The sequence below is a fragment of the Cardiocondyla obscurior genome, linkage group LG04 (genome assembly GCF_019399895.1).
Source record: "Cardiocondyla obscurior isolate alpha-2009 linkage group LG04, Cobs3.1, whole genome shotgun sequence".
Classification (NCBI taxonomy): Eukaryota; Metazoa; Arthropoda; class Insecta; order Hymenoptera; family Formicidae; genus Cardiocondyla; species Cardiocondyla obscurior.
In genome coordinates this window covers 2731842-2759652 of record NC_091867.1, presented here as the reverse complement: position 1 = coordinate 2759652, position 27811 = coordinate 2731842, and the positions used below count along the sequence as shown (strand labels likewise).

Here is a 27811-nt window from a genome sequence, read left to right as displayed (position 1 = left end):
CGCATGGAAAATATTTTCACGGATAATCACGAGCAAACACAGATTTTTCAAATGTTTAACGAAGGCTTATCGCGACAGCGTGTACAGTGTGTCTTTGTTTAATCGTTGCGAGACTCTACGTAGTACATATATTTCGAACACGACCAGGTGCGTATTCCTGATGGTATCGACTCGGAAACACGCCACACGGCGCCGTACTGCGTACAATCAGCACGGCAATAAATTACGGCCCGCGTATGTTCTTCGCGTAGATTCTCAGCGACGGGAAACCAAAAAGAGATATAAGACGTGTCTGAAAAAGATGTCGAAGTACGTGGGAAAGACTATTCCTTTCGATGTAAAGCAATCCATCTACTTATTATACACTTTGCAAAAAGAATCTCCGCCGCGCTGGATCCGTCGGTTCGCAATTTCGACACCGGGCTCGTATTTAATAAACTCGTAAACCGCTATAAATATATGTAAATCGTGACGTAAATCGATTCGCAGAAATGTTCTCGACATTTCGAGACCACTTCTGCAATGTAAAGTTTCACGTCGAAAAGGTTAAATTAGCAACAATTCCAATAAGCGAAAAGAAATAATTCGAGACAGAATTTGAAATTCTCCGGTTTTGTGGTAAAACTGTCGATTTCCGCCGGAGTTTTGGAACAAGCGAAAACTATAATTAGCCCATTACTCAATACTTGAATGCGTTGAAAGTGATCCAAGACTTCGACGAAAATACCGTGCCGGTCGGCGACTGAGCGTTATTCGCGGCGGTTAAACCGCGATCGACGATCACGCAGGATTTATAAATTATGAGGAATTCCTGATGCGCGAGGTGTGTCCAAAACGTCTATTCTACTTAACTTTATTAATATCTCAATCGGAGGCAGTGACTCTAGACCAGCTGATACTCATTTCTCGCGTCAACTATACCAGCGAATTCTTTACTGACGCAATTCAAGTGGCCGAGTGCCATGCTTAGCTGGCAATTACCAATTTCTGTATTTATCATTGTACCATTTATCTCGCTCGAATAACGCACTAAAATCGTGTTAGACATTAATAGCACTTGGCCGTTTCTGCAAGTAATACGTCAACTTTTTATGCAAAGTCGACTTTCGCATATCGCATTTCTCGGCATAATTACAACGCAACTTGTAATTTTTATATTCATTTTTTTTATTGCCCGATGATGTATTATTCTCCTAATGACAACTATATTTATAACATTAATTTATTTTTTTTTACCATTTCATTTTTTTTAATAAAAAGATGAGAAAAGCTTTTACTTCTAGCGTATATGTATAATCGAATCTATTGTTTACCATCCTCGACGCAGTTCAAATCTGCCAATTTCGATACCATCATCTACGCAGCATAATGGAGCACCGAACAAAGCGAAACGGTTTCCGATGCCCGCAGCTATTTGCCAAAAAAAAGTTCTCGATATCGGATAACCGAATCGGAGTTAGAATAGTCCGAATTGAGTTTCGTCCCGTTAAAGTTACGCGCTGCAAGGCGGTTTGCAAATTGCGCCGAAATCGCGAATCGCGAAAATTTTCATCGATGTAATCGGATAACGTCTGTCTCCAACGCCGAGATATTCGAAAATCAAAATAAAATCGTAGAATCAAACACGGAAAAAAAAAAGAAAAAAAAAAAGCGAATCAACAAAAGAAAAGAAAAAGGAAAAGAAAGAAAACGAAATATCTAAGATAGAGAAACATAAAGAGATGAAATACAGGACTGGAACGCAATGGGAGACTGCCATTCACGATAAAGAAAAGCCTGGTTGCTGTTTCTGATTTCTTTGCGTTTCATTTTACAAGACTACTCTTTTAAAGCATCCTTCTTATTTTTCGAGGACTCGACTGCATCCTCAGTCCCTCCCGAAACAATTTCGACCACCAAGCATGTATTGTTAACTACGTGTGTGTCCCTAATATCAAATAATATATTTTTTAATTAAGCATTATAACGCTTAATTAAAATTGTCGAAAAAATTAATACAGCAATTATGTTTTTTTAAAAAAATTATTACAAATTTATCGCAAAATAAGATCCGTTACTAAGCATCTTTAACGTGAATATGTGCTATTTTTAACCACTAAAAGATTCTATCATGTGTTTAATTATTCCAACAAGGCCATACGCTGCAAGGTATCATTATTCTAAGAGACAAGTCTCAATCTCATCCTTTATCTTTTTTAACAACGATGATGTCGAATAAATCATACTACAAGACAACGCAGTTTAGTCCATATGTCAGTGCCCCCTCGTATACTAAAGATTTTTATCGCCAATAAATAACTAATCACAAGAATAAAAATAATAATAATAAAAACAATATTCTTTAATAATTTAGAAAACTTGAAACTTTTCCCAGGAAGACGACTGTTTTTTTTTTCTCCTTTTGTTAGCTACTAAGCTTCTCTTGACATTAAAATCAAGTTTTTTTTGCACCCATACTTTAATACTCGAAGACGGCCGAGAAAAACATCACGGCGGCGACAAGAAAAAGAACTTCGCGGTTACGCAAGTCGCCGCATCGGATTAACAGTCTCGACACGCAAGGATGCACCTGTATAGCGATTTTCGTGACGTCGCGGCAATTTGGCGTGTTTAGCGAACGACTTGACGAGTCATTAAACAGAGAACACTGGCAATTAATTATCACGTTTGCGTAATCGCCGCTCGGCGGCGGCAGCGGAGGTGTGGTTGCGCAACTATCGCTCATTCTAGCTGTTCTGTTCTACTCTCTCTTTTCCACTAATCCATCTCCCCGAAATCCGTGATCCCCTAGACCCCCGGCGGGTGTCCCATCCCATCACCGGTACCAATACAATCGGCTCCAGCCGAATAATCTTAATTTTTTATCGTTAATGTGCTTTAGACTCGAAAATACTATTAACGCTTCAATGACTACAAGATTACGAAAGAAATTGTTTTTAATTAATAAATCAAGATTTATCTTGATTAATTTTCTTATGCGGCGGCGATAATATATTATACCAAACAAGTATTTATGATAATATTCAAAGCAGTTAAGCCCAAAATAATAGTAATTACAAAAATCTTAAAATTATAATTCACGTTTAAATCTGGTCGCGCGTCCCGTATTTTTACGAATTCCCAAGCAAACGTAGCAGGCCAGAGAACTCAACGCGAATGCCAATCGCTGTTTGGTTCCGGATGAGCGGGCCTACATATTTAAGAGGTCAGTACAATGAGCGACAGATCAAGTCTGTGGTAACTAAAAAAAGGGGAAAAAGGATAAAAGTAAGACGAGGGGAAAAAAAAAAAAGAAAAAAAAAAATTCGTCGTGGTTCTCTCGACGGTGTCAAGGGGCGAATGGCATGATAGGAGAGCGGTCACGAGGAAGGATGGTCAGAATCCGAGCATTCTCTAGGAGGTATGTACGGAGGGAGAGACAAGGGACTCGATACCTATTATAAATCAAGCCAGAGGCCCGTCCGCAAAGAAAATGTCGGTGGCAAAGAACGAGCGAAAAAGACGCTCACGGCGGGAGGGAGGAGGCAGGGGGAGAAGAAAAAAGGATAGGACTCGTGGCGGTGTACAGACCGGGAGTGTGCGGTCACGATCGTACATCACCGCCGGTATTTACGAGGTACCACCGTAAATCAATGATCCCGCGATTCAACGAAATTCTTCTCTCTCCTCTTCCTGCCCGGCTGCCCCCCCCCCCTTCACGGCTTCCTGTGCGCCGCGAGAAACCCGCGCCCCGTTCCCCTTCGCGTTTCGCGGCATGTCGTATTCCACCGTCAAGATCGATGTCGCGGAGGAATCTCGCGAGAAAGCTGCCCCGTGACAAGAAAGATCTCGGTTGAACTCCCATTTGGCGGACACGCATGTGGCATGCATCGCGGCGCAGCGTTAGTTGTATGCGATCGAATCGAGCAGTCTGTTCTTAATACGCAACTCATTTCTTTTTATTGTTCTTTCTTCTGCATTAGTTTCGCTTTATTATCGCGCCTATGTACCTAACAATCGTATAGATAATAACAACGGCGAAATAATTACGCGGAGATTGTGAGTACTAAGCGACTGAGATAAAAAAAATAAAATAAAATAAAAAAAAGAATGATTGCGTGATTTGCCGATTCAACTCAAAGAGATAGGATCCAAACCGGAGAAGAAGGTCGGAGCTAGTCGGTTGGACCCGCTTAAGGCCGAGCATTGTTTGTTCGGGCCCTTTAAACGTCGTTTAAAGCGTGACTCCCGCTAGCCCGGAAAGGATCGTTTTAACGAGAAGGTTTTAGGACAGACAGACCAGGTCAGATCTCCTACACTTTATGGTTACGCCACGAGGCGTTGCCCTTTACGTCTATCGCGGAACTCCTAAGAATCAGCCGCCCTTCTCGCCGTACAAAGGAAAAGGTTGCCGCTTCTCGCAGCTGATCTCCTAAATCATATTACGCGATCGCCGAGGATAAACCTGTTTACCAATCACGCCTCTCCTTTTCTTCGAAAGAAAATCGCCTGCGATCTTCGCACGTAATGCGAACGCGACTTCCTCAAGCGCGATTTCAAATATCGGTGAGATTATTAATATAAACAAGTCGCTGAATCTCGGACGTTCAATCCTTGCCTCAATTATTTAGTAATGCTCGATTAAATGGATGCGATTTAATTTCATGCAAAATAAGTCTCGAAGAATATTACAAACATTATTTCGAATTAATATAAAAATTTTAATAAAAATATTTTTCCTCTTTATATCAAAGATTAACTAACATCCACGATATAATCTGCATATTAATAGCTGTTGTCTATGAATACCAATAATGCCACACGCATTTTAAGCGAGCGTGTCTTTGTATTCCAAATGTCACAAAAAAAAAAGCAGGAAAAAAAGAGTACTAAATATACGTAAACGCATTTCGATAAAAGCGGAAAATAAGACTCGAAGTAGCAACAGAAAGATAAAAGCAGTTTCCGACCGATATTTCAAAGAAATCGTAAAAGTACAATAAGGACCTAAGACCGAGGAAAACAGGCACCATCGTCCACGCTTTCCACGCGACGAGAAGACGATCGGGGGAAACGATGTAAAATTGAACCCCTGACTTCGAAAAAGTTATGTTTTTTTTTCCCTATAGTCGGATTACAAAGAATCGAAAGGGCTTCGAATGCCCCTCGCGGTCCTTCTCGGGATCCGAACAGCTGACTGAACTAAACTTAGATCATGAAGCGCGCGCCCTCGAAGAACAGTATGCTATTTTCAAGGCGCCGCGTGCACAAGCGTGAAATGAAACAAATAACACGTCATTTCCGTTCGAGGCGTTCCGCTTTTTGATCACCGCCGAGAACTTCCAATGACTGAAACTTCTGTATAAATCAACTAAATTGTATGTTTAAAAACTGTACGAGGATTCTAATTCCATTAGCGAAATGAAGGACACGCGTTTTAATTTCAGGCCGATGCCTCGAGTTGTCGGGTTGACCGCTGTTTAAGCCGACAAATTAAAAACGCCCGCTAATGCGATCCGCTCGAAAATTAACTTTGTGTATCCGAGCCGTTTTCGTGAGACGAAAGAAATAGGGTCGCGTCACAAAGTATAGTGGAATTTTTTCGTTCCGAGAATTTGACCTCACGTTTCGAACATGTGTATGTTGCGCAAGCATTAGGCCAGTGATTACCGATTTGCGTCACCGCGAAAGTTACAATGTTAATGGACAGCGAAACAAATATTAAAATTTTTATTACAGACTTTAAATTAAAAATAATCGTCCAGAAGTGATCTATGAAGCATTGAACAAAGTGCAAAGTTCTGTTTGTAAATTAACATTTCTGTGCAACAGATAATTAAACAAAAAAGAAAACATTTTTTTATTAACAACTGGTTAATTATTAAAATTGATGGACGTTACAATTTTTTTTTTTTTTTTGGCGAGACAAATCGAGAACCACTGATGATTGATAACAAAGTGCATTGAGAACTCACCTGATATAAATGATGGCCCCGTTGCTGCATATCCTTTTCCATCCACGTGGCACGGAGATCGCCGATAATTGCTGCTGCTGCTTATGCTGCTGCTGCGTAACCACCGCACTGCTGTGCATTGTCAACACCACCGCATTATGCTGTGCACCATTATTGTTACTGCCGTTGACACGCGACGGCGGCTGTTGGCGCGCAGCCTGCTGCGCGCACGCACTTGCACCGCCGGGATGATTACTATTCGGCATGCCACTGTCGTGCTGTCCCGGCTGCTGATGACCCTGGCTCTCATCGGGGCTGCTGAGGCTGCTGTAGGTCGTCACCGAAGACTCGTCGGACCTGACTGAGTCACAGCCGCCGGACGCGACGCTACCACCAACACCAACACTACCGTCACCAACACTGATCACTGCCGCGGCCAAAGTCGCGGACGCCGAGGTCGCCGCCTGCTGATCGAAACCGTCCTGCTGCCGGCTCTTGTCGTCCGCGTTCACCGTCACCGCCTGTTGCTCACCGGCGTTCTGCAACACGACGCCGGCGGACGACGGCGTACCGTACGCGACACAGTCGTCGTCACCGCCGAGAAGACCGATGTCACCCGGATTCGACCGCCCGACGATTCTGCTACTGTTCGTCGCGACGTTGTACTCGCTGGCCATCCGTGCGGAGTACGCGTCACTGGCGTGCCGTAGTCGCGCGGTTTGATACGTCTTCGCGCCGGACACCATGGGGTCACCGCCGTGGCCGTCCGCCGCGACGCGTTCTCCATTCTCCGAGACGCGTTTGTCGACGCGCGCCATTATCGTTGTCGTCGACGTCGCGCACACCGTTGTCGAGTGGTCCAAACTAGCTTGCTGGTACAGCATTGAGTAATCCTCTTCGTCCTCGTTGCTCGCCAAGGAAGGTGCGTGCCCCGACTCGCATCCATCCGCACCGGTACTCGCTGCCGCCGCCACAGCTACCGTCGTCGTCGTCTCGAGCGATGTTTTCAGACGACAGCAACCGATCGCCGGAGTGCTGGGGGCAATGGCGTTCCCTACGTTGACTCCACCGCTATCGTCCGCGCAATATACGGCGGTTTTGGCGGGAAAGGTAGTCGTAACCGCCTGCGCCGTCGCCACCTGCGACGCCTGCAAAATACCGGCGTACTGCGTCGTCGTCTGTTGTTGCTGCTGTTGCTGCTGCGACTGATAACCGACCGCGATAGCGGTAGCAGCGGTCGCGGCGACATTCTGACCCACCGCCGTGGCGTACGCCAAGTTCTCCCCCGACACGTACACCAAGACGCTGTTCTGCTGTATGGTTTGCTGCTGCTGCGAAAGATGCGACTGTTGCTGCTGCTGCTGCTGTTGTTGATGATGATGTTGATGTTGATGACCGTGACTCGGGGGAGCAGGGAGCGTGGACGGCTGCTCAGACTTGCCGGCCATGGTCCAGGTCCAGCGGCGCGGCGGATGACCCTGACGACACCCACGACATCACTGGCACGACGTTGCACGTAGCTCGCCTACGTGGGGACACCGGCGGCGGGTACTGCCGCATCCTCCGCTCGTGCCCGAAGATCAGGATGCCTCACGCGCGCGACGACAAGCCACCCGATCCACGGGCGATCGCGCTTTCACCGTCGACGTCGCTGTTCCACGTACCGTAGTGTTTCTGCGCCTGGCACACGTAACACGACATAATACACGTCAGCCGTGGGGGGAGAGGAAATTGCTCGCTCCTCTAAGTCGCGAATACTTGTATCCAGCGCGTGTTTGGCGCGCGTACTGCACGCCGTCGTCGTTCGTCGCCGGTCAATGGCTGTCTAACCTCTCTGACGCGGCGGGGATTGCCGGACATGGCGCGGAACGCGCCGATGGTCGCCTCCTCTCCCGCGAGATCCAACGGCGATCGACCGTCTTTTCTATCTCCCCTGAGGATGAAACAGAGCGCTCGTCAAAATGTCACAGCTGGCGATACCCGGTCGCACGCGAACGCGATTGAAATTCGAAACGCCGGCATCGGGTGCCGGCCGGCCGGCTTACGCTGTTCCACGGCACTTCCCGTCGTTACGCTTTCCTTTCTTCTTGCCGCACTTTTTCAGCAGCGTCCGTCTCGCGGCGCGGCGACGTGCTGCGTCGATTCTTCTAGTCGCGCGGAGAAGCGTTGCACACGTCGCGAGTTGTTACGTAGCATGATCGCGCGCGAGGCGGCGGTGGCGTCGGGCAAGGTCGCGACTGCCGCTAACTTTACTCCGAGCTCTCATAGCCGGCGAACCGACGCGGGCGGCGCGTAGGCGAGCCGCTTATTTATCGGCGGGGATTCGCGACTCTCTGAGCAATACGTACTCGCCGCAAGGTTTCGCTCGGACCTCGACTCAAGGTGACGGTCTCGCCGCCGCGATACGAAAACAACGGCAAACGCGCGCGAGAAATGCGCCGCGATCCACCTCAGGCCGGACGGTTCAAAATTCTTGCGCGCCGCCGCCGGTTCGATGTAACGGATGTCCCTCGCGTCCGCGCACCCAGCGAGACGTTCACTTGTCGGGATTCGCGCTCGACTTCACGGCCACAACATAACTCCGTTCTCGAGTGAACTGCGCCGCGCACTTAACCGGACGAAATCGCGCCGAAAGACGCGCACTCGATTATGTCATTACGCGAACGCGGCGGCACACCGTTCGATGGGTACGTCGTCGAAAGCGGCCCGGGGAAGGGGACGAACGGAGGTGGGCGGGGAGAAGGGGGAAAACTCGAGAGCGTCACGCAACGACGATCACGAGCCCGGCGAGTGCGAGGCCTCACGATAACGCGGCCGAACGGCGTGCCATCTCCTTCAACACTGACTGCGTAAGCGACGCGGTTAATCGCGTCGGACTCTCCGACTTGAGCCGGAATCGCCCGAAGTCGGTTCTCAATCGGTAACGTAGCATTAACGCGCGCGCCGCGCCGCGCAGAGGAGAGGACACCGAGAGAGAACGAGAGGAAAAAGGATAGAATAAAAGCCACTTTTACAGCCGCCGGCGTAACGATTCCGGTTAAATCGCGCACGGACGGACAAACGTCGTGTTATGACGCTGTGTCATCGTAACAGCGGCAGCACCCAGCGAGTATCACGACCGCCACCACCACGCCGCCTCCACCACCATCGCCATTTCCACTGGCGCTCGTACCACCACTACAATTTCTTACTACTACCACCACTACTGACAAGCGCGGTTACGAACTCGGGTTAAGTTAACTAACCCTCTCGCCGCGTCGAACACCTGCGCGCTCCGCGCTACTCGTTTCTCACGGGGGTCGCCCCTCGCGGCCCCTTCCCCCCCGCCTTTCGCTCGCCCGGTTATTATTACGTTGTATTTTCGTGGCGAGCTGCGGCGCGGACGTGACGGCGGTGGTGACGACGGCGACGCGCGCTCTCACCGTCCTTGCGCTTTGACGCGGTTCCGAACTCCACTCACCGCCGGCCGACACGAACGTCGCGCGCGGCGTTACGCCGATTCGGAGATGCCGTGCCCCGTGCCGCTACGCCGTTTTCGCGCAACTAATATCGTAAAAACGCAGCTGCCACCGCATACCCAGAAACCTCTGCGGCATCCCGACGGTTAGCTGGCTGGCTGGCTGGCTGCCTAGTTGGCTGACACACTCAGGCCACTCGCACGTCACTAAGCACGTCGCTAAAAACATCGACCCGCACGAAAGATGCGAAGCGCTCGCACGAGCGCGACAGTGTCGCTATCCATCGGTCGGGCCGCGCGTTTGTTTCGCGGCCGCTTTCACGGGTCTCGCGGACTCGATATCGCGCTCCCCTTCCCCCGCCGTAAAAAAAAAATAATTCTGCTTTTCTTTTTTTTCTTACATACAAGCCGAATGAATCTATCGTTCACACAGCGCAGATAAGATAACGAGCAATTCATGAATCGATGTTCCGCAAAATTTGTTTACCGTAAATTTGCAATTCTTACGCATTACGTTCGAATTTGCGAATAACTGAAGGATCTTTACTACTCGCACATTTCTTTTATTTTAATTTTACTCACGTAATTGGCTTATTTATTCTATTTATTTTAATTAATTCTAAACAATGCAAAGTGCTTCGTGCACGAAATTTCCTTTGAACCTTCAATCATCGCGGAAAATAATAAAATTTCTTGAAAATAACGGAAAAACAAAATACAATCTCGTTTGTCATTAAAAACTAATTTCGACGTCACCTCTTGCTTAAACGAGACAAACTTGACTTAAAAAAATAGTATATTAAATTAAATAATATTTTGATATTAATCATTAATCGACATAATTAATTTTTGTTTAATTGCGACGAATTAAAAAACGAAGAAAGAAAAATTACGGTAAAACACATGAGTTTCAATTAACTGAACTAAACGAGGAATTTCAGGTTGAACTTTACAAGGGTAATATAATCGATAATCTCATTGTACAGTTCCAAATTTATTAGAGACGCTCAAAAAAAAGTACCTAATCAATCACCAATTTTTCCTATAATAAATAAGATTACAAGACATATGTAGCTATTTATTAAAATTCGCTATAATAATTGTGGACGAGTACACGACCATGTATATAGCAAATTATGTGAATGTGTGTATTGAAAGTATACTAATTTAATATTGTACAGGATCTATGAATTATTTATTTTTTTTTAGAGCGTTTGTTCATGCGCATTGATGAAAATAAATGGTAAAATGACTCGGTAAATTCGTAAAAATGTCAATTATGAAATAATCATTTACATTTACGTAAAATTTCCAGTAGGAAAATTACTAAATTGACAACCATTGATTTTACTAAAATATGTAATAAAATCTCAGCGAATGTAAAGAAAGGAAATCATTAGATCCAACATGGTACAATTGCACAAAGCTACTTATGAATACGCGCAATCGTCCACACACACGCACACACACACACAGGAACCTGATTCCCCGTTTTATTTGCGCCATTCGCAAACAAAATTGTATGTTTTCGTCATTACCGTCTCACGTCAATATGCAAAAACGATTGAAAAAAAAAAATTAAACACTACAAACATGGAATAATGTTTCGGTTTGAAAAGTTCCTTTCAGATTTGGAATACGACTGATAACATTACATTAAGACTTTAACCAAGCGTATGGTATACCGTTTTCACATCGATAGACATATTTCCGATAGTATTTCAAATTCTAGAAAACTGTAAAAGATAACATTTGTTAGACTTGAAGGTCTGGAGTAATTAAATTTACTGCTTAATCTCTGGAGGAATAATTGTACATGAATCATTCACAAAATTGAACTAAATATACATATATGAAATTTTACTATCTTTAGCCACGTAATAATCACTGTTGAGCTGACAGCTGGTTATTGGAACGATAAGTTGGTCAAAATAGCAAAGACAATCGCGATGTTCGAAAGCACATAATGCTTTTCATTATGTTATAACGACTGACGTCGAAACTAGTGTTAGATCTAAATAAATTTAAATTCTCTTATCATTGTATAATGATAAGTACATATTTTTGATCCTTTATCAAAAGAAACAACATAATTACATAAACGTCAATGGACAAAAAATTAAGCAAAATTTTGGTGAAGTATCTTACTGATAATCACTTTAGTGAGAATCTTAATAAGGTATTTCTTACCAAAAAACTTTCAGCTATTTATTTCCATGATCACATGATATTCGTGTTAAAATTGATAAAATTAAAAAATCAATAACTGCAGTACTCACTCTTTTGCATGTATCCAAACAGTTGAATTATCTCAATTTCTTTTTCGTTCATTGAACCGTTTATTAATATATCCATGTTGTTTCTTTCTTAGACATGAAACCGAGCGAATGGGATAGACAGTTCGAAATGAAAGAAACGGCTATGTTTATTACAGGGTTAGCGTAATCAAATTAATGTGTGGCACATTGGACTCGTGAAGGACCTCCTTCGTCCTCTTCATATGCTTGTCTCGTATCTCTCCGCCTTTGTTCCTGCTCAGGATCCAAGTCCTGAAGTATGCACTCCTCGGCACCGTCTGGAACAATAACTTCTTCTCTCGGTGGCAGACACTGCTCCAATGACGGGATAAGCGATGGTTCTATACTCTTCGGGAAATTAACCATAAATTGTATAATAAGCCTGCCATGTGTAAACGGATCCTTGTAAATCGGCATGCCCTCGTTTAAGATACATTTCAAGTCGCCATGTTTCGTCACAGTGCCGGGAAGTGAAGTTATCACTAAATCTCTACCATCCAAAGTGCGAATAACTTTCTGGAATCCACATAATGCCTCTACGAGTTCTAACTGCATTCGCATAATCAAATCATTTCTTGAACGCCTGTAATTTTATCAATCGTAATATATTAATTAAAATTAAATAATAAGTTTTTAAAAATTAAATATAAAGCTAATATTTTTTAATTAAAATATTACATACTTAAATACATCGTGTTCTTTTTCTTCGAGCAGAATAACTATGTCGCCCGGCTCCAAATCTGGTTCTTGATCACCTTCGCCACTGAAAACTATCTTTTGACCATCAACCATGCCCGGATCAACGTGAACCTCAAGTATCTTTCTATCTCTAATAGTCTTTCTTCCGTTACAGTACTTGCAACGATCACGAGGATTAATACGTTCTCCTTGGCCCTTGCAATCTGAACACATTGTTTGTAAGTGTTGTAACATGCCTGGACCTAATTGCTGAATTTGTACTTGCAAGCCAGAACCATGACACGTCGAACACTGTTCTACAGACCCCTTTTTTCCACCGACACCTAACAAAAATAAAAAAAAAAAAAAAAAAAATTAAAAAAAATTAAAAAAATAAAATAAAAAATTGTTTTTACCACAAGTATAAAAGTACAAATAAGTTTTTAAAATTACAACTGTTTTTATTCAACTGTTTACCTTCACATTTCTCGCAGATGACATTCTTTTGTAGAGCGAGTTTGCGAACAGTTCCTTTGTAAAGTTCCTCGAGGGAAACTGACAATTGATGCATAACATCCTGACCTCGGCGTTCTCTTCTCCCCCTGCCTCGCCCACCAAATCCTCCGCCAAAGAACATATCAAAGATGTCCATAGGAGAAGAAAACCCGCTACCACCCATACCACCTTCTTTCAGAGCTTGTTCGCCACCTTGATCGTAGATACGTTTCTTTTCAGGGTTCGATAATACTTCATATGCTTGAGAAATTTGCTTGAACTAAAAAAAAAATTGATATTTTAAGTAATAAGTTATTAAAATGTGTAACGAGATTACAATTACAAATTGTAATCCATACCTTGTCACCTTCATTAGGATTTTTATCCGGGTGATATTTTAAAGCAAGCTTTCTATAGGCCTTCTTCAAGTCCTCTTGCGAGCATCCAGGCTTAACGCCCAATACATCGTAAAATGTTGTCTCCTTAACCATTTTTAAGGTATATTAAGTAGTTCGTACTATAATTAAAATGTTCCTGTTGCTAAAAGAAAAAAAATAAATTAGAATAAATTTTTTTAAACTTTTTATTAAAAACGCTACTAATACAAATAATTTTTCTCGCTGATAGAAACCCTTTAAAATCCAAATTTTCTATTTCTTATGAAGAAAAGCACACGTGCAGAATAAAATTTCGAAATGTCAAATACAAGTAATTTATCAACAAGATGATATTTTAAAAACTAAACATATTTTACTTATTATTGAGTAATGAAGCAAACAGCTTAAGATGATGCAACATACGCACATATAACCAAAACGGTAAGCTCACCTCATAATTAATTCATAAACTCTAAAACGATGCAACATTTTTGTAGCGTTACATAATTAGATCAAGATTCATAAGTTTCAAACATGGTCAGGTGTGATCAAAGCATTGATTTGCGTGAGCTCATTACGCGATTATGCAGCTCCAAGTTGCTTTTGCAAATATTTAAATTACCGATTTAGTTACATAAGATAATAAAAACATCTGGCAAGTGTTCCCAGTGAGAAAGTTTCCGGTCTGACGACCTTGGAGTTCAAATTGTATCTGTAGTTAATAAAATAAGAATAGCAATGTCGAATACAGGGCAGACAATTATTAAGGCACAAGTCGTGAGCTTTGGTCTTAATATTTTTCTCCCTTTCTTTGAACCATTGTCGCGATTGGTTTCAAATTGTGTTCCGTATTTGCCGAGCTACAAAGTTCGCTTGTGAATCGAGAAGAACGCAACACCCATGCGGCTGATGCGGCATTCGTGCGAGTTTTAAAATGGCGTTCGTAGCAGAGCCGAGAGTATACGATTGAATAGACCAGCGAGCGGAACATTTCAAAAGGTGCGGCGCGTATTGCGGACGCTCAGCGAACAAAGACCGTCGTCCCGGGCGCTTCTAGAGCCTTCCGTTGTCATGCGAGGGTACAAAGACTATCGAGCACGCGGTCTCCGAACCGGACGACCAAATATCGACGACGCGGCGTAGGAGAATTAATAAAATCCGCTTATCGCAAAAGAAAGAAGGAAAAAAAAAATTAACGTGTACCGATCGCTCCTAATGAAGCACAACTTTTGTTATCGCAAAGACGGCGCATTTCTTCACGATAAACGGGTTCGGTCCCTCTGTCTCGCTTCCTTCTCCCTCTCTCTTTTTCCTAGCTGACGCCTCGTTAATCGACGCGAGTCAGGCAAGCGTGCACCTTGGTTACTGGCTTCCACCATCTTTCTTTTCAGCCTCGTTGTCGCGAGCACTCTCGCCTGGCGATTACGCCTTCGATTCCCGCTTCATAATACTCGATCGACGTATAATTGAGAATATATTGTCGCGCAATCTTCGATCGTCCGCTAAGGCGCTGCCTTCCCTTGCGCTCCCTCGGTTGGTTTTAATAACCGAGATTTCGCGGAATCAGCAGAGTTCCCGTGGCTGTGAGAAATTCTAGACGCGTATACGCCTCGCGCGAACACGCCACGCCAGCCGTACGCTCCTCGACGAGCCAGAGAGGGAAGGGAGGAGGTAAAGATCACGGGTGGACCGACTGATCGATCGATCGCGCGAATTCGGCCGCCCGTCTGCTCGTCCCCGTCGAGTGTGGATCCGCAAATCTCGGCGATAAAAAGGACCGCGATCTCGCGAGGTACTTACCTGGGTATAAGACGAGGGCGAGTGTCACTGTGAGGGATGATCGCGCACGTTTCGTATCAAGCCCGTCTCTGTCCCCACATCCGGGCCGCAACGTTTCACGTACAGAACTGAGGCGAGAACTGAACCGCGAGAGCGCCCCAAGTCGCCTGCCGATATCGTCGTTGCACGTTCTCGAAACTTCCTGAAGAACACGGCTGTCAGTGGTCGACCGTCGTGCTGATTGTCGGAACACCAATCGGCTGCCAAGGCTGGCGGAAGTGCTGCGCGTCCGCATCGGTCATCTTCTAAAGCTCCGTCACAATACCACGCAGCTCGATTGATCGTGTAGTTTCACGATCAATTATTCGTTTTTTTTTATTAATAAAAAAAGTGAAAATATACCTTATATTTTTTTTCTAAAAAAAATTAAACAAAACCTTCTCTGGATGCATAAGCGCGGAAAGTTAAAAAAAAACTTTTTTAACATAACATGCACGCGGATGTGAGTTTTTTTACAGATGGCAGTACATGCTTCCGTGAGTGTCTCTTTCCAAGCGGTACGCTAACCGATCAGAATGGTATGTAATTTATATCGAGAAATTCTGCAATAATCGCCTAACGAAACGTGCGACGTTTAATTCAGTATTTAATAATGGCATCTAATAAAGTATGTGCCGTGTAAATCTTGTTCGGAAAGTACGAACCGCGTACATCGAAATTAATCGTTGAACGTGACGTGACTTAACCTCTCATAAGAATACATGTTTGTGATAATAATTATTGACGTTACTTTTTAGAAGATGAAATGTATTAACCGAACTTTTTAACATTTTATTCATTTATACCGATAAAATGACAGAATTATTCTGCATATTCGCGCTTAGATCTAGTATAATTTTTGTTAAAAAGTAATTAAAGAGATGTGTTTTAATTCTTTCTTGCAGACGGAAGGTACAGCCACCATCAGAACGAGAAAGTTCATGACCAATCGGCTTTTATGCCGAAAACAAATGGTATGTGTGTGAATCCAGTACTTCGTAGTTTTTGTAATAATTAATCTATTGTTACCAATAGTCACGAAAACGTTTGTTTCATAGGTCGTAGACGTGATCCACCCCGGCCAGCCGTCGGTTCGTAAGACCGAGATACGTGAGAAATTAGCTAAGATGTATAAAGTGACTCCGGATGTCGTCTTTGTGTTCGGCTTTCAAACCAATTTCGGTGGTGGAAAATCCACAGGTTTTGCACTTATCTATGACACCTTGGACTTTGCAAAAAAATTCGAACCTAAATACAGGTTAGCAAGGCACGGTCTTTTCGAAAAACAAAAACAAACCAGAAAACAGCGTAAAGAACGCAAGAATAGGATGAAGAAAGTTAGAGGTACTAAAAAGAGTAAAGTTGGAGCGGCATCTAAAAAGGTAGGCAAAATAATATCAAATGTACTTTTTATATGAACGTGGCATTATATCTTTTCTTACTATTTATTTCTTATTTATCTTTCTTGGATATTAATGTTATAACATTGTTAAAAAAATTTATATTTTTTTCTTATTATTAGAATGCTCTTTCATACAAAATATCTTGTGCATGTTGTAATAATGTTTCTTTATTATGAGCTTTGGCTTAAATCTTTTATATTAAAATTATATTTAAGAGAATATAAAATACAGAATAAAAAATATACAAGATTTTTTATCGATAATATAATCATGGTTATGGACGGTTTAAAAATAATTTTTTTTTTTTTGGTCTGGTACTATTATGCATGCTACGGTGGTATACGCTTCTTATTCACATTCTAGGGAAGGAAATAAAGAAATGATCGTCATTTGCACTACTTCTGGAGGGGCAATATCTTATTGCTTAATCAGGGTCAGCATGCAAATCTTTAAGTTTCATACTTTTGTTTCTTGTTAATTGTATGAGCATGCTATGCATATTTTGCACTTTTGTGTAACAGAATAATTTACTAAATATTGTAATTGTGATATACAGGGTGTTGCATAGTAAACCGATACTTTTTCGGGAATAGTTAAAACTTGTCAAGATAAAAAAAAGTCTTATGCCGTTTTATATTTTTCGCGATAAGTTCTACTTATTCCCGAAACAGTGTCCGTATAGGACACCGTGTACTTTTATGATTTTATAGTTTATTACATTCCTAATCACAGTTTTAATATTTTAATAATAGTGTAAACTTATTTTTATTAAAATATAATCTTGCAGGCTTGTTTTTTTATATTATGTAACAAATGTATTTGATGATAGAAACTTGTGTAGATTTAGAAATCGCATACTTACATGGAAGACTTAATTACTCACACATCCATTTTGTACTTTATATGTTTGGGGAAAATAATGCTTTATATATTAATTACATACATGTGTTTGCGTTTTTATTACAATTTGCATATTATCATTAAATATGCATGCATTTGAAGCAATTGATTTTAAATGAAGAATATTATTTTTTAACATATGCAAAAATTCTTTTTTGTTTTCTATTACAGTAAAAGAAGCAATCTCGAAGACTACGACCATCGTAAAAGTTATTATATTTTACTATGGAGCAGCGGTGTAACTATAATAAATTTTACGGAATAAACGTGTATTCTTCTTGATGAAAATTTGTTTATCTTAACATCTCGTGAGTATCTTATTAAAAAAAAAATACATTACATCATATTTAATTAATCCATTCTAATTCCTACAAATTGTTATTCCAAATTTTCCATTATTTATTTATAACTTAACACGTGTTTTTAATTATTTGTTTAATTATATTTTTTAGGTTATTTATTTACATGAATATGTTTAAATTTTTTAATGAAATTTTTACATTTGTTTCTGCCAATTAATTTTATTTTTATTTTCTGCTTAAATATTTTTGTATTTAATTGATATGTACAATTAATTAATTTTATTAAGTACGAAAGAATTAGATATACATTTTAATCAATTTTTTAATAATAATATAACTTGTTTTTACATTATAACTTCGGCAGATGCTGGACGAGGTTTTTTCGTGGTACGTGGTTTATCGATAGTCTCGTTCTCTTCTACTCGTTTATTGAAGATTGGTAAAATTAATTCAGTGGTCGTTATAGGTAATTCAGTAGTATTAATAGTGGTTAATTCTTCACGGGAAGTCATAATTGTTTCGGTAGTCATTAAAGTAGATTCAATAGATGTTTCGATTGATTTAACAGAAGTCGGTTGAGTAAATGGTATCGATTCATCAGGAAAAACGGTAGATCCAATGGATGGAACAGTAGTATCAGTAATCGAATTAGATGTTAACACAAATTCGGTAGCTCCTGCAACCGGCTCACTGTTCGTTACAACAGATTCACTAGAAGTTATAACTTCTTCACTTGACGTTGGCTCGACAATCGGTTCTATTGAAGTTGTAATTAATTGAGTGGTAAGTGGAGTCGATTCAGTAGATATTACGGCAGTAGCTTCAGAGGTAGTTATTCCTGGCTCAGTAGGAATTAAAGGTGATTCCGTTTGGACCGTCTGTTGTCTTGATGTAGTCGATTCAATCCTTGGTGTAGTCGTCGGAGATTTCGTACCTTCAGGAGTTCCGGATTTCTTGGGCGTCCAGTCAGGCTCGAATACGGGTGGTGAAGGTAAACTCGGTAACAAAGGCCTCATGTCCCACTCATTCGAATCACTGTCGTAGCCACTCCCTGTAACTTTCCGGATGATGTACCAGTTACCAATCCGGACTCCCCAATCTCGTTTTGGATCAAAAGATAGGCTGGCTATTACCATTAAAAAATTTTTTTTAATTTAAAAGTTAAGTCTACGAGTCATGTAAAAGAATACGATTGCAGATAGCTTTGAAATACTTGATACTATATGTTGTAGTGCTAATTGTATCTCTTGTACGACATTTGCGGGTGACGCATCACGTAAAATGTTGAAATTGCGTATGGCCAATTATATTTCGTAGCGAAGCATAAACACATGATTTAACGTCCAGCGCAATACGAGTTTCAGTTTCATGACGCAACGAAGAGTTAAAGAGAACCGCTACAAATACTGACTTCGAGTTTCATATTATTAAACTTTGCTTACACAAATCTAGGAACAAGCCTGGATAATTCGGTATTCGGCTCTCTATAGTCTTATCGATGTTGAAAATATCCTGCGGTGATAAACGCGGAGTTGGATTGTCATTGCCAAACCATTCTTGCCATTTTCCCACAATTCGATCCTTAAGTTCTCTAAACCAATCTCGTATTGTGTCTCCAACTCCACCTGCTCGACTTTGAAAACCTTCTCCAGCTATATGTTGAAGTTTAGTAAAGTATTAAAAATTTATTAAATTTATAGCAAAACTGATTAAAATAGGAAAAATGTATGTGACAAATTATATATTTAAAAGAAACAAAAAATTTATTTTATTATAATATGATTTTCTTTCACTAGGTTCTGAACACTTCACTTTCCTCTGTACCGCAAGATGTAATCGATTTCAGCACGTGTAAATAAATAAATGTACACCACCTTTGTTGAAGATTGGTGTCGGCGTAGCGAGCTGGCAGATGAAAAGCAGCAGCAGAACACCTGAGAACGGTTGCATTTTTGCGATCGGACAAACAACACCGGTCTGCGTGCGGGTGTTCAAGCGCGTGCGTTTTTATATGTCCTCCAGCGGAAATGCATGGCATGACGGTCTCGTTAGTATCACAATTTTATCAGGGAATCAAGCTACGCGCGTTAATGTAAATAACAGGCATTGTACTTGGCCTGATCTCGATCGGTTGACTGTCGTCATTTTCGCAATATATAACTTACAGCAAGGGAAACAGAAAGTATATAGTATATAGTAAGATGGACAGTGCCTGTTCCATGAATCTCGAGCTACGACATCACGCTATTGTGTCGCGTGTTACGTATGAACGCAAATTACATACGCTTATTCGCGATTACTCATGTGGGCTGAACCGACTGTTCGGGCTTAAAACGGGCTATCAATTAATTGCCTGTTTACGCATTGTTAATTTTATATAGTTCTACAGTTTTCTACTGCTATCCTTCTGTCTGCACTTCATGCAGGAAAGACTAGATTTTATTTCAACACGTCGCCGTTCAATATTTTTTAATACTGGAAATTAATACGAGCCAACGATGCTCTGATATGAACAATTTTAAGTCAACACTTCGCAAATAAGAATAGAAATGTTTTAATAACCATATTGTAGTTCATGTTACAAATAGAACTAGCTTTAGTTATGGGCACATATTATGAAACTTTTCGGAATAGATTCCGATCAGAGTTATTTAATCATTTCCTAGATTTATATTATCTTTTCAAATTATAGTGGTTTTCCAGATCAAACAATTAAAATTATAGTCTTTATCTGAAAGAACTAATTTTATTCTCACATATTAATAAAGTTTGATAATAATTTAATTTTCAGAAGTACATAGGAATTACATTACAAAGTACATCAGTTTTGTCATGAATTTTCTTCGTAAATTACACGAAGTGAATCACTCGTTCTAGAGAAGAAACATACTTAATTGGAAAATGGAAATATATTAGCGGAATATCGGCTTGTACAAAATTGAACGGAAGTAATCTACAGTTGCTAGAAGAAACGAGATATTATACTTTCGGTAATCGACTGAGTATTGATGGTGAAAATACTGTAAGTTCTGATTTTTAAACTTTTATTAATATACAAAACACGTTGTATCGAACAAAGTGGACATACATCATGGTTTTCTTAACTGTTCTCGCTATCAACCGAATTAATTCGACAGGTAGCAAGAGATTTGGTTTTTTCAAGATTGCCCATTTTGCCTAGCTCTTGGGTAACTGATCCTACAACGTATCGCGATAATGGACAGGTCATAGCAAATAGAGATAAGGCTTCGGACCACGGAAGTAGGAACAGTGGACTAGTCCAGACTTGGCTGTTCATTTCGCGTTTGCACCTTCGTCATCCCTTTCTTTTCCGTAGCTTTGAAGTATCGGTCATTAGAAAAAACAGCTACTGCTTGGCTACGCATCATCTTTGTCTCGGAATTCTTATTGTGCGCATGAGCTAGTATAAAAAAAGGCTAACGCCACGTGGCAATATGCTGGTGTAATGGGAACCTGATCGAGTCGAACCATATATATTTCGCAACGGATCGTAGCTGATTGAAACCTCAGGTAAACGAACGTTTCTAACGATAAGTATATCATCAGTAAAAACGAGCATCTCGTCAATCGAGGGTCAATATAATATTAAATAATGCAATTTATGCGAGTATTTAGGAATTCCAAGTGTCGTACGCGGATGACTGCATAAACCATATCATAGGTTTGGCTCATGTTATATAAAAGAGCTATTTCGATAAGCGAATCGTATAAAACGAGTCTCCTCGTAAACCTGTTTTAGTATTCAACATATAGGGTAATAATTTCAATAGTGAAAATTGAGATAGACTTCTATAATTCGAGAATAACCTTATCTCTTAGACTCGCCCAAAATTGTTGAGCCTATTCCTATCACATCAACCAATCATGTAGAAGCACACAGTAACGAAATATCAAGCGTATAAAACCCAATACTGAACTATGTATGATAAAAATGTTAACAAAATTTTATTTTTATTTTTTATGAAATAAAAACAGTTTGCTCATACACTTTTTACAAGGGCTGTAAAAAAAACCTATTCATGGACTAAATTTAAAATTAAATAAGATTGGATTAAAAGACACTCGTTTTTTTACTAAATTATTATACCAATTTAGTGGAGACAATTCTTAACTATTTTTAGAAATTAATAAATGTTAAGATGTACTAATTATACAAGCATAACATATGAAAAACTTTATCAGATGGGATTATACATTTATTAAATTTAACTGGTTTTCGTTATAATATTTTAATTTGGTTCTACATGAAATACTTTTTTTCAGAATAATATTTAATAAAAATATTAACATGTATAACATACATTAAATCTATACTACTTTAATCCAATGTGGTTTTTTCCCAATTTAATAGTTTTGTTAATTACAAAATGTAACTTTTAGAGAACATTAAATTATTTGTCTAATGAGTTTTTAATTACATTATTAAACGCGTCTTGATAGATCAACAAATCATTTTATTATAAACCATAAGAGAAGCTATCTTGAACATCAGTGCTAAAATGGTTTAATAATGAGTATATGTTAATTAAAAAAAAAAAAAACCCGATTAATTAATATATGAATACTTTTCATGTCGAGTCTTTGTTTTTTTTCTTCTAAAAATGCAATTAATATTTCAAAAGGTATTAAGTGCACGAAAGTGCAAACGACGCAAGAAGCAAGAAGTTGCAATAGACTTGGAACCCATTAGTTCAGTAGCACACATCCTGCCCTGCGATCATACTGCTGATCGAACTGAGTTGAGTTGAAGAGCTTACCGCAAACGCAGTTCTCTTGCGTGCCGAATAAGAATAGGGAGAAGACGTGAGTACGAGGAAAAGACGGTGAAGGATCCTGGCGTGGTGAACGATAAAGAATCATCACAGTTACGGTCGTACCGAATGCTACAGAGAAAAAAGACACGTACACGGTAGGGTTCAAGACATTGGAATTTGTCCAGCTAGCAACTCGACTAGCAAACGGTTTGTCAACAACAGCACTGCCAACGTACGTTTCAGAAATGGTTCAAACACGATTTGTCTTCCTGTAGATCATATCCAGGATGGCTGACGATATTGAAACCGACTACAAGGACTCGTACAATACGGCGACATTAGTATCATCTCTCTGTTTTGTCGAATGCAAAACTGAACCAGAATCTTACGTTGATTTGGATAACTCATCCGACAAGGATTTGGCTGAATTCGTAAGTTTGGAAATTCGATAAAATTTGTTTGAAATTCACTGCTTTCTTTCGTATAACTGGAGAGTGCTCGTTCAAATTTTGTGAGAAATGCAACTCTTATTTAGAAAAAAAAAAAAATATTGTTGCGTTTCGTTAAAATTGTTAATACTCTATTTTACCGCGCTTGTTATGCTCGTCTTGGTTAGGTTGTCATCTGATCAGGTCATAATTATGTGATTAAATCTTTTATTTGTTATAGATGTCAAATAATATCTTATTATTTAGCGATTCCCAATACATGAATTCATAATTATAAAGTAATAATTGTTATTTGAATTTTTTTTTAAAAAGTTAAATTGCTAATTTTTTGGTTATATTTTTAGATTTTACATAACGAATAGATCTTACATTAGCTTTTTCTACTTTATATGATGTAAAATGATGTATAAAATATATATGTTAAAATTATTGAAAACCTCTTAATTCCAGATACTTTAAAATATGTTAAGCCTGTAAAGGGATCAGTTTGTAAAAGAATTTTTAATAGTTCTAATACACTTGTAATATATTTATATATATACATCATGTTTAAATGTTATATGTTTTTTATTACAGGATAAATCTACAAAAATACAAATTAGTTATCCAGTATCTATTCCTATGCTAAAAAATCCAATTGTTTTGCTGGAAAGATGTGATAAAATTTGGGAAACATTAAAATTAATAAAGACTATACAGCCAGCTGCAGCTAATGTCATTGATGATATCAAAATTAAGAAGAAAAAAGAAGAAGAAGAAAAAGAAGAAGTAAAAGAAAAAAAGGAAAATGAAGAAAAGGAGCATTGTTTAGATAAGGTTAAACAATCTCTCTCTCATGTCAAGATTCAACCTAGAAGAGGTTATAATAAGTCATTGCCTTTTAAGTTTTCTATTCAAAGAACACAGAAATTATATCCTTGCGTCACCTGTGATAAGCAATATTTAGAAAGACGTTCTTTAAGAAAACATTCAGAAAGAGTACATGGAGTTATCCTTCCCTTACTTAAACGAAGAAAGTGGAGACGTACTGTTTTACATAAAAATAAAGATAATCCATTTGCTTCATTCAACAAAGAAAATAACGATATCGAAAAACTTAATAATGATAAAGATTCATTAAAAAAAATAGATACAAAGGCAAAACCTATCAGTACAATTACTTCACCTACTACAATGATACAGTTTGTCACATGTACATTATGTCAACAAAAAGTAATGTGTTTAAGAAAACATTTAATTAATTATCATAAAATTGGAGGCTCTCCCAGTGTTGTAGAACAACTAGAATCATCATTGTTAAATGAGACTTCATCAAAAAATGAAAAAACTGCATCAACAGATAAACCAGAAAAAGATGGATGTCTTATAATGGATAGTGAAGGTAACACTCGTGGAAAGTATCGAGTCAAGAGAAAGAAAAACTATACTTTATCACAGACAAATGCTAAGAAAAAACCCAAATTAAATAATGAACCTAATTCATTTCCTTCACATAGCACCATGCACAACCAACAAATTGTAACATACAATAAATACAAATGTGATATTTGTTTAGGAATGTACGCAACTCCACATAGTCTATACAAACATAAACGCTTTCATAAGTTACGCGGAGAAACTAAAAATAATTTTCACAAAAGAAAATGTAATTATTTTAATTCACCATTCAATAAGAACTATAAAATACTAATGGAATCAAAGTATTCTAGAATGTCAGTTAATACTGTTGCAAAGAATTCCAATGGTAACACGTTTAATTCCACTACCAAGACTGATCGAACAATTCGATACAATGAAAGAATGAAAAAAAATAATGAAACTACTTGTATATGTGGAAGATCATTTCGAAATCCTCATACGTTGTTCGTTCATAAAAAGCATTGTGAATTATGTCAAAGTGACAATACTATAACAAAAAGTACCAGAGGCAGCAGTGACAGAGACTCTGGTATTGGCATTAATATAACTATTAAGAAACGAAACGATTCCTATGAGATAGTTGACAAAGATGGTGATAATAAACTTCAAGTATTTGAAAGTTCAAGTTCTCCAGAAAATTCTTTGCCTCATACACCTAATTTTACTAAAGATTATAGTAAAATATTTACTACACAGCAAACGCTAGATGTGTGCAAATCGTCTAAATATAGTAAAGATCATAGCATTTTAAAATTACAAGATACAGACGAAGATGTAATTATTGATATCGAAGAGGACACACAAATTACTTCCAACGAAAATAATATAACGAAGGAGATAATTACGCGAACTAATAAAAAAGATATGAAAAAGCAATTAAACAACACTTTGATAGATGAAAAAACTGAAAAAGTTTTTAATAAAGTCATTACTCTAAAACAAATGTGTCGAGAAGTTCTTGAGGCTCTTGATATGGATAAATCCGAAAACATTAGTCAGAATAAAAATAAGGAACGTAGTCGGATTAAAGATCGAGAAATGTGCAAAGAAAATAGTCAAGTTGAAAACCAAAAGTTATTAATACATGAAGAAAACAAGCGAAATTTACGATCTAAACGATATTCAACCGTACGGTTAGATTACTTCTATAATGAAACAAATATCGATGTGATACAATTTGACCCAACGAAATGTGGTTATTGTGAAGAATCATTAAATATGATTAATTCAAATGATGTTCATCAATGTACTGTTAAAGAAGGAAAATCGTTTGATAACTTTTCATTGAATTTGCTATGTTTTTACTGTAAAGATGAACTAAATAGTTACAACGATTTTGATACACATATTAGAATTCAACATTTTAATCAACATTATCAATGTTATTATTGTCCTGATCGATTTACAATCGACAAAGCACGACTTGATCATTTTCGTAAGAAGCATAACGACCTAGTTTGTAGACTTTGTAATAAAAAAGTTTCTATTTCAGCCAAGCCCTATCATGAAGCTTATCATTTAGGCTATGGTTTTCCTTGTCATAAATGTAAAAAAACTTATGCACATAATAGAAATTTGGCTTATCATAAACACACAGTACACTCGAGTAGGGCTGACAATTTAACGACTTGTAGTATATGCCTAAAGTGTGTGAAGTTTAAAACTTTTCGCAAACATGTTGCCATGCATAAGCGTAATGTTTGTTACTTTTGTAGCAAAACATTTGTGGATAAAATAGGTTTAGAATATCACACCATGATACATCATGGTACAAATGTTAAGTTAAAATGTAATATTTGTGGCACGCGATTTCATACCAAAAAACAACTTGAGGTACACGAGAAAATAGATGGATGCAACAATGGCATGTACAAAATGAAAAAAAAAAACTACAATAAAACACGCCGAGGATAATTATGAATATATTTTTTCTGTGAGAAATAATTGATGTGTATGACTAGTATAAATTACATAATAAGAAAATGTCAAGCACAATTAACTGTATTGGATTGTTGTAAATTTGACTTCAACATGCAAAGGTATATTTTGATGATATTATTTATGATATATATAAACAATCAAATTTCACATTTTATTATTTAATTGACAAATTTGGAAAATAATAAGAAATTGTATTTTATTTTATGTTTTTCTATTAAGATATAGGTAATTCACGTTTTTTGAAAGCGCACGTATCTTTGTAGTTTCTTCCGTTATATTACATATAAATGATTGAATAATAAATATTTTATTGCATTCAGATTGATACGCTTGTTTTAAGCATTGAAAACATTATTTTATTTTACAAATTAAAATAACACTGCACATGAGCGCTTAAAGTTAACGTAAATAGTCTACATAATATTAAATAATTGAATCTGACACAAACCTTTGTTTTTAAGAATGAAACTTGCGCATAATGCGTTTAAATTTCGACAAAATTAATTAAATATGCAATTTTGTGAAGATAATCTATGCATTAAATTTTAGTTTGTTCGATAATATTAATATCTTGTATAAATATAAGGAGTTTAAGAGTTTTGTAAATGATGTATTATTAAAGAAAAACGTATAATATTTGTAACAATTGTAATATAATAATGTTAAAATATTACAACTGGCTGAAAATTTATTAAAATACGTTTAACGTTACATTCGATATAGAAAATTGTTTAGAAGGCACTTTATATAGTACATCATTTATTTTTAATTTTGTTTAAAATATGACAAGTCTAAAACGCCAAAGGTATGTGATTTTTGTGAATGTACAGTATTCTCCCAAAATTCATAACTGGATTGTATATTGTACTGTTTAGGATATAGAATGAATGTTATTATGAATCGTGATAGTGGTATAATTTCATATCATTATTTATTAATTAAACATCGCTTTGCTTCTGATTTCTATTGATGATAATAATCTATCAATGTATTGAAATAATATATACAATATTAAGTACAGTTAAATAGCTTTCTAACAATTATTGCTAATTTTACATTTAGTGATGATTTTGCATACATGTGCATTATAATATAAATATCAAACCAAAAAGTGTATTATCAGTTATAAACAATCGTTACGTTATAAATTTGTACTGCTGCAACACTTGTTCCTAAATATAAAAAGTATTATTAAAAAATTAAATTTTAGTAATTTCACATTTATGTTTATCTAAAGTGTATAGTTGAATAATCTATCATTCTCTAACAAAGCTTCACCATACTTATTGAAATGTTTAAAATTAATCTGTTTATTAAGTTTGTTACAAAATTGTATGTATGTACATACATAATGTATTCTGTTGAACTATTCACAAACGTATAGACTGTTTTTTACTCGTATATATTTTTTAAAAACCAAAGTTTTTATTTTAAAATTAACGTGAGGTTGGATTTAATTTTTCGTGATGTGTTTAATCGTTAAAAATAATTTAATGAAAAATAAAGTGATGTACAGTGTTACACGGGGTTGCCTTCAAATTTGGCGGCTTCGCCACAGGCGCGTCGC

The 27811-nt window shown here is 38.4% G+C and overlaps 5 protein-coding genes across 14 annotated transcripts in view; 2 read left to right on the top strand and 3 right to left on the bottom strand.

The window, feature by feature from the left end:
* Window positions 1-8529, bottom strand: part of LOC139101751 (serine/threonine-protein kinase Wnk) — a 198463-nt gene extending 189934 nt beyond the window's left edge. The window contains exon 1 of one of the 5 annotated variants that reach the window (XM_070655145.1): window positions 5955-8529. In XM_070655145.1, the coding sequence (XP_070511246.1) occupies window positions 5955-7381 (1427 nt within the window). In that variant the 5' untranslated portion in view covers window positions 7382-8529. The remainder of the gene's footprint in view (window positions 1-5954) is intronic. The other 4 variants (XM_070655146.1, XM_070655147.1, XM_070655148.1 and 1 more) reach the window with 4 other exon arrangements.
* Window positions 8530-10363: 1834 nt separating this feature from the next.
* Droj2 (DnaJ heat shock protein family (Hsp40) member A4-like) lies at window positions 10364-15152 on the bottom strand. Its single transcript, XM_070655154.1, has 5 exons — window positions 15038-15152; window positions 13220-13400; window positions 12843-13140; window positions 12370-12709; window positions 10364-12270 (listed from the first exon to the last, which is right to left on the bottom strand). The coding sequence occupies exons 2-5, from the start codon at window positions 13349-13351 to the stop codon at window positions 11841-11843; spliced, it is 1200 nt and encodes a 399-aa protein (XP_070511255.1). The 5' UTR covers window positions 13352-13400; window positions 15038-15152; the 3' UTR covers window positions 10364-11840.
* Window positions 15153-15438: 286 nt separating this feature from the next.
* Rps24 (ribosomal protein S24) lies at window positions 15439-17646 on the top strand. Of its 3 annotated transcripts, none has more exons than XR_011545625.1 (5): window positions 15439-15594; window positions 15961-16029; window positions 16114-16437; window positions 16822-16891; window positions 17530-17646. XR_011545625.1 is itself a non-coding variant. In XM_070655163.1 (4 exons), exons 1-4 carry the CDS (start codon window positions 15669-15671, stop codon window positions 17530-17532), a joined length of 411 nt encoding a protein of 136 aa, XP_070511264.1. In that variant the 5' UTR covers window positions 15654-15668; the 3' UTR covers window positions 17533-17646. The 3 variants fall into 3 exon arrangements, 1 of the variants encoding a protein (XP_070511264.1); XR_011545624.1 differs by lacking the exon at window positions 15439-15594 and adding an exon at window positions 15654-15683; XM_070655163.1 differs by lacking the exons at window positions 15439-15594; window positions 16822-16891 and adding an exon at window positions 15654-15683.
* A 278-nt stretch (window positions 17647-17924) lies between these two features.
* On the bottom strand, window positions 17925-19664 carry LOC139101756 (uncharacterized). 3 transcript variants are annotated; one of them, XM_070655155.1, is made up of 3 exons: window positions 19535-19664; window positions 19103-19312; window positions 17925-18786 (listed from the first exon to the last, which is right to left on the bottom strand). In XM_070655155.1, exons 1-3 carry the CDS (start codon window positions 19608-19610, stop codon window positions 18005-18007), a joined length of 1068 nt encoding a protein of 355 aa, XP_070511256.1. In that variant the 5' UTR covers window positions 19611-19664; the 3' UTR covers window positions 17925-18004. The 3 variants fall into 3 exon arrangements, with proteins under 3 accessions (XP_070511256.1, XP_070511258.1, XP_070511259.1); XM_070655157.1 differs by having other exon boundaries at window positions 17925-18717; XM_070655158.1 differs by having other exon boundaries at window positions 17925-18711.
* Window positions 19581-27448, top strand: LOC139101754 (zinc finger protein 845). Of its 2 annotated transcripts, none has more exons than XM_070655152.1 (6): window positions 19581-19707; window positions 20452-20682; window positions 20798-21191; window positions 22304-22590; window positions 22711-22866; window positions 23461-27448. In XM_070655152.1, the coding sequence occupies exons 5-6, from the start codon at window positions 22723-22725 to the stop codon at window positions 26215-26217; spliced, it is 2901 nt and encodes a 966-aa protein (XP_070511253.1). In that variant the 5' UTR covers window positions 19581-19707; window positions 20452-20682; window positions 20798-21191; window positions 22304-22590; window positions 22711-22722; the 3' UTR covers window positions 26218-27448. The 2 variants fall into 2 exon arrangements, with proteins under 2 accessions (XP_070511253.1, XP_070511254.1); XM_070655153.1 differs by having other exon boundaries at window positions 22304-22642.
* Window positions 27449-27811: the final 363 nt, after the last annotated feature.

What these genes read in the sequence shown, in the direction of transcription:
- Droj2 (XM_070655154.1), bottom strand. Translation starts at nt 13,351, where the DNA reads ATGGTTAAGGAGACAACATTTTACGATGTATTGGGCGTTAAGCCTGGA. An exon ending in ATCCTAATGAAGGTGACAAG is followed by an intron (nt 13,141 to 13,219) that starts GTATGGATTACA and finishes TTTTTTTTTTAG; the next exon opens with TTCAAGCAAATTTCTCAAGC. An exon ending in CATCTGCGAGAAATGTGAAG is followed by an intron (nt 12,710 to 12,842) that starts GTAAACAGTTGA and finishes TATTTTTGTTAG; the next exon opens with GTGTCGGTGGAAAAAAGGGG.
- Rps24 (XM_070655163.1), top strand. An exon ending in TTTTATGCCGAAAACAAATG is followed by an intron (nt 16,030 to 16,113) that starts GTATGTGTGTGA and finishes TTTGTTTCATAG; the next exon opens with GTCGTAGACGTGATCCACCC.
- LOC139101756 (XM_070655155.1), bottom strand. Translation starts at nt 19,610, where the DNA reads ATGCAACCGTTCTCAGGTGTTCTGCTGCTGCTTTTCATCTGCCAGCTC. An exon ending in GACACCAATCTTCAACAAAG is followed by an intron (nt 19,313 to 19,534) that starts GTGGTGTACATT and finishes TTCAACATATAG; the next exon opens with CTGGAGAAGGTTTTCAAAGT. An exon ending in AGGCTTGTTCCTAGATTTGT is followed by an intron (nt 18,787 to 19,102) that starts GTAAGCAAAGTT and finishes TAATGGTAATAG; the next exon opens with CCAGCCTATCTTTTGATCCA.
- LOC139101754 (XM_070655152.1), top strand. Translation starts at nt 22,723, where the DNA reads ATGGCTGACGATATTGAAACCGACTACAAGGACTCGTACAATACGGCG. An exon ending in ACAAGGATTTGGCTGAATTC is followed by an intron (nt 22,867 to 23,460) that starts GTAAGTTTGGAA and finishes TTTTTATTACAG; the next exon opens with GATAAATCTACAAAAATACA.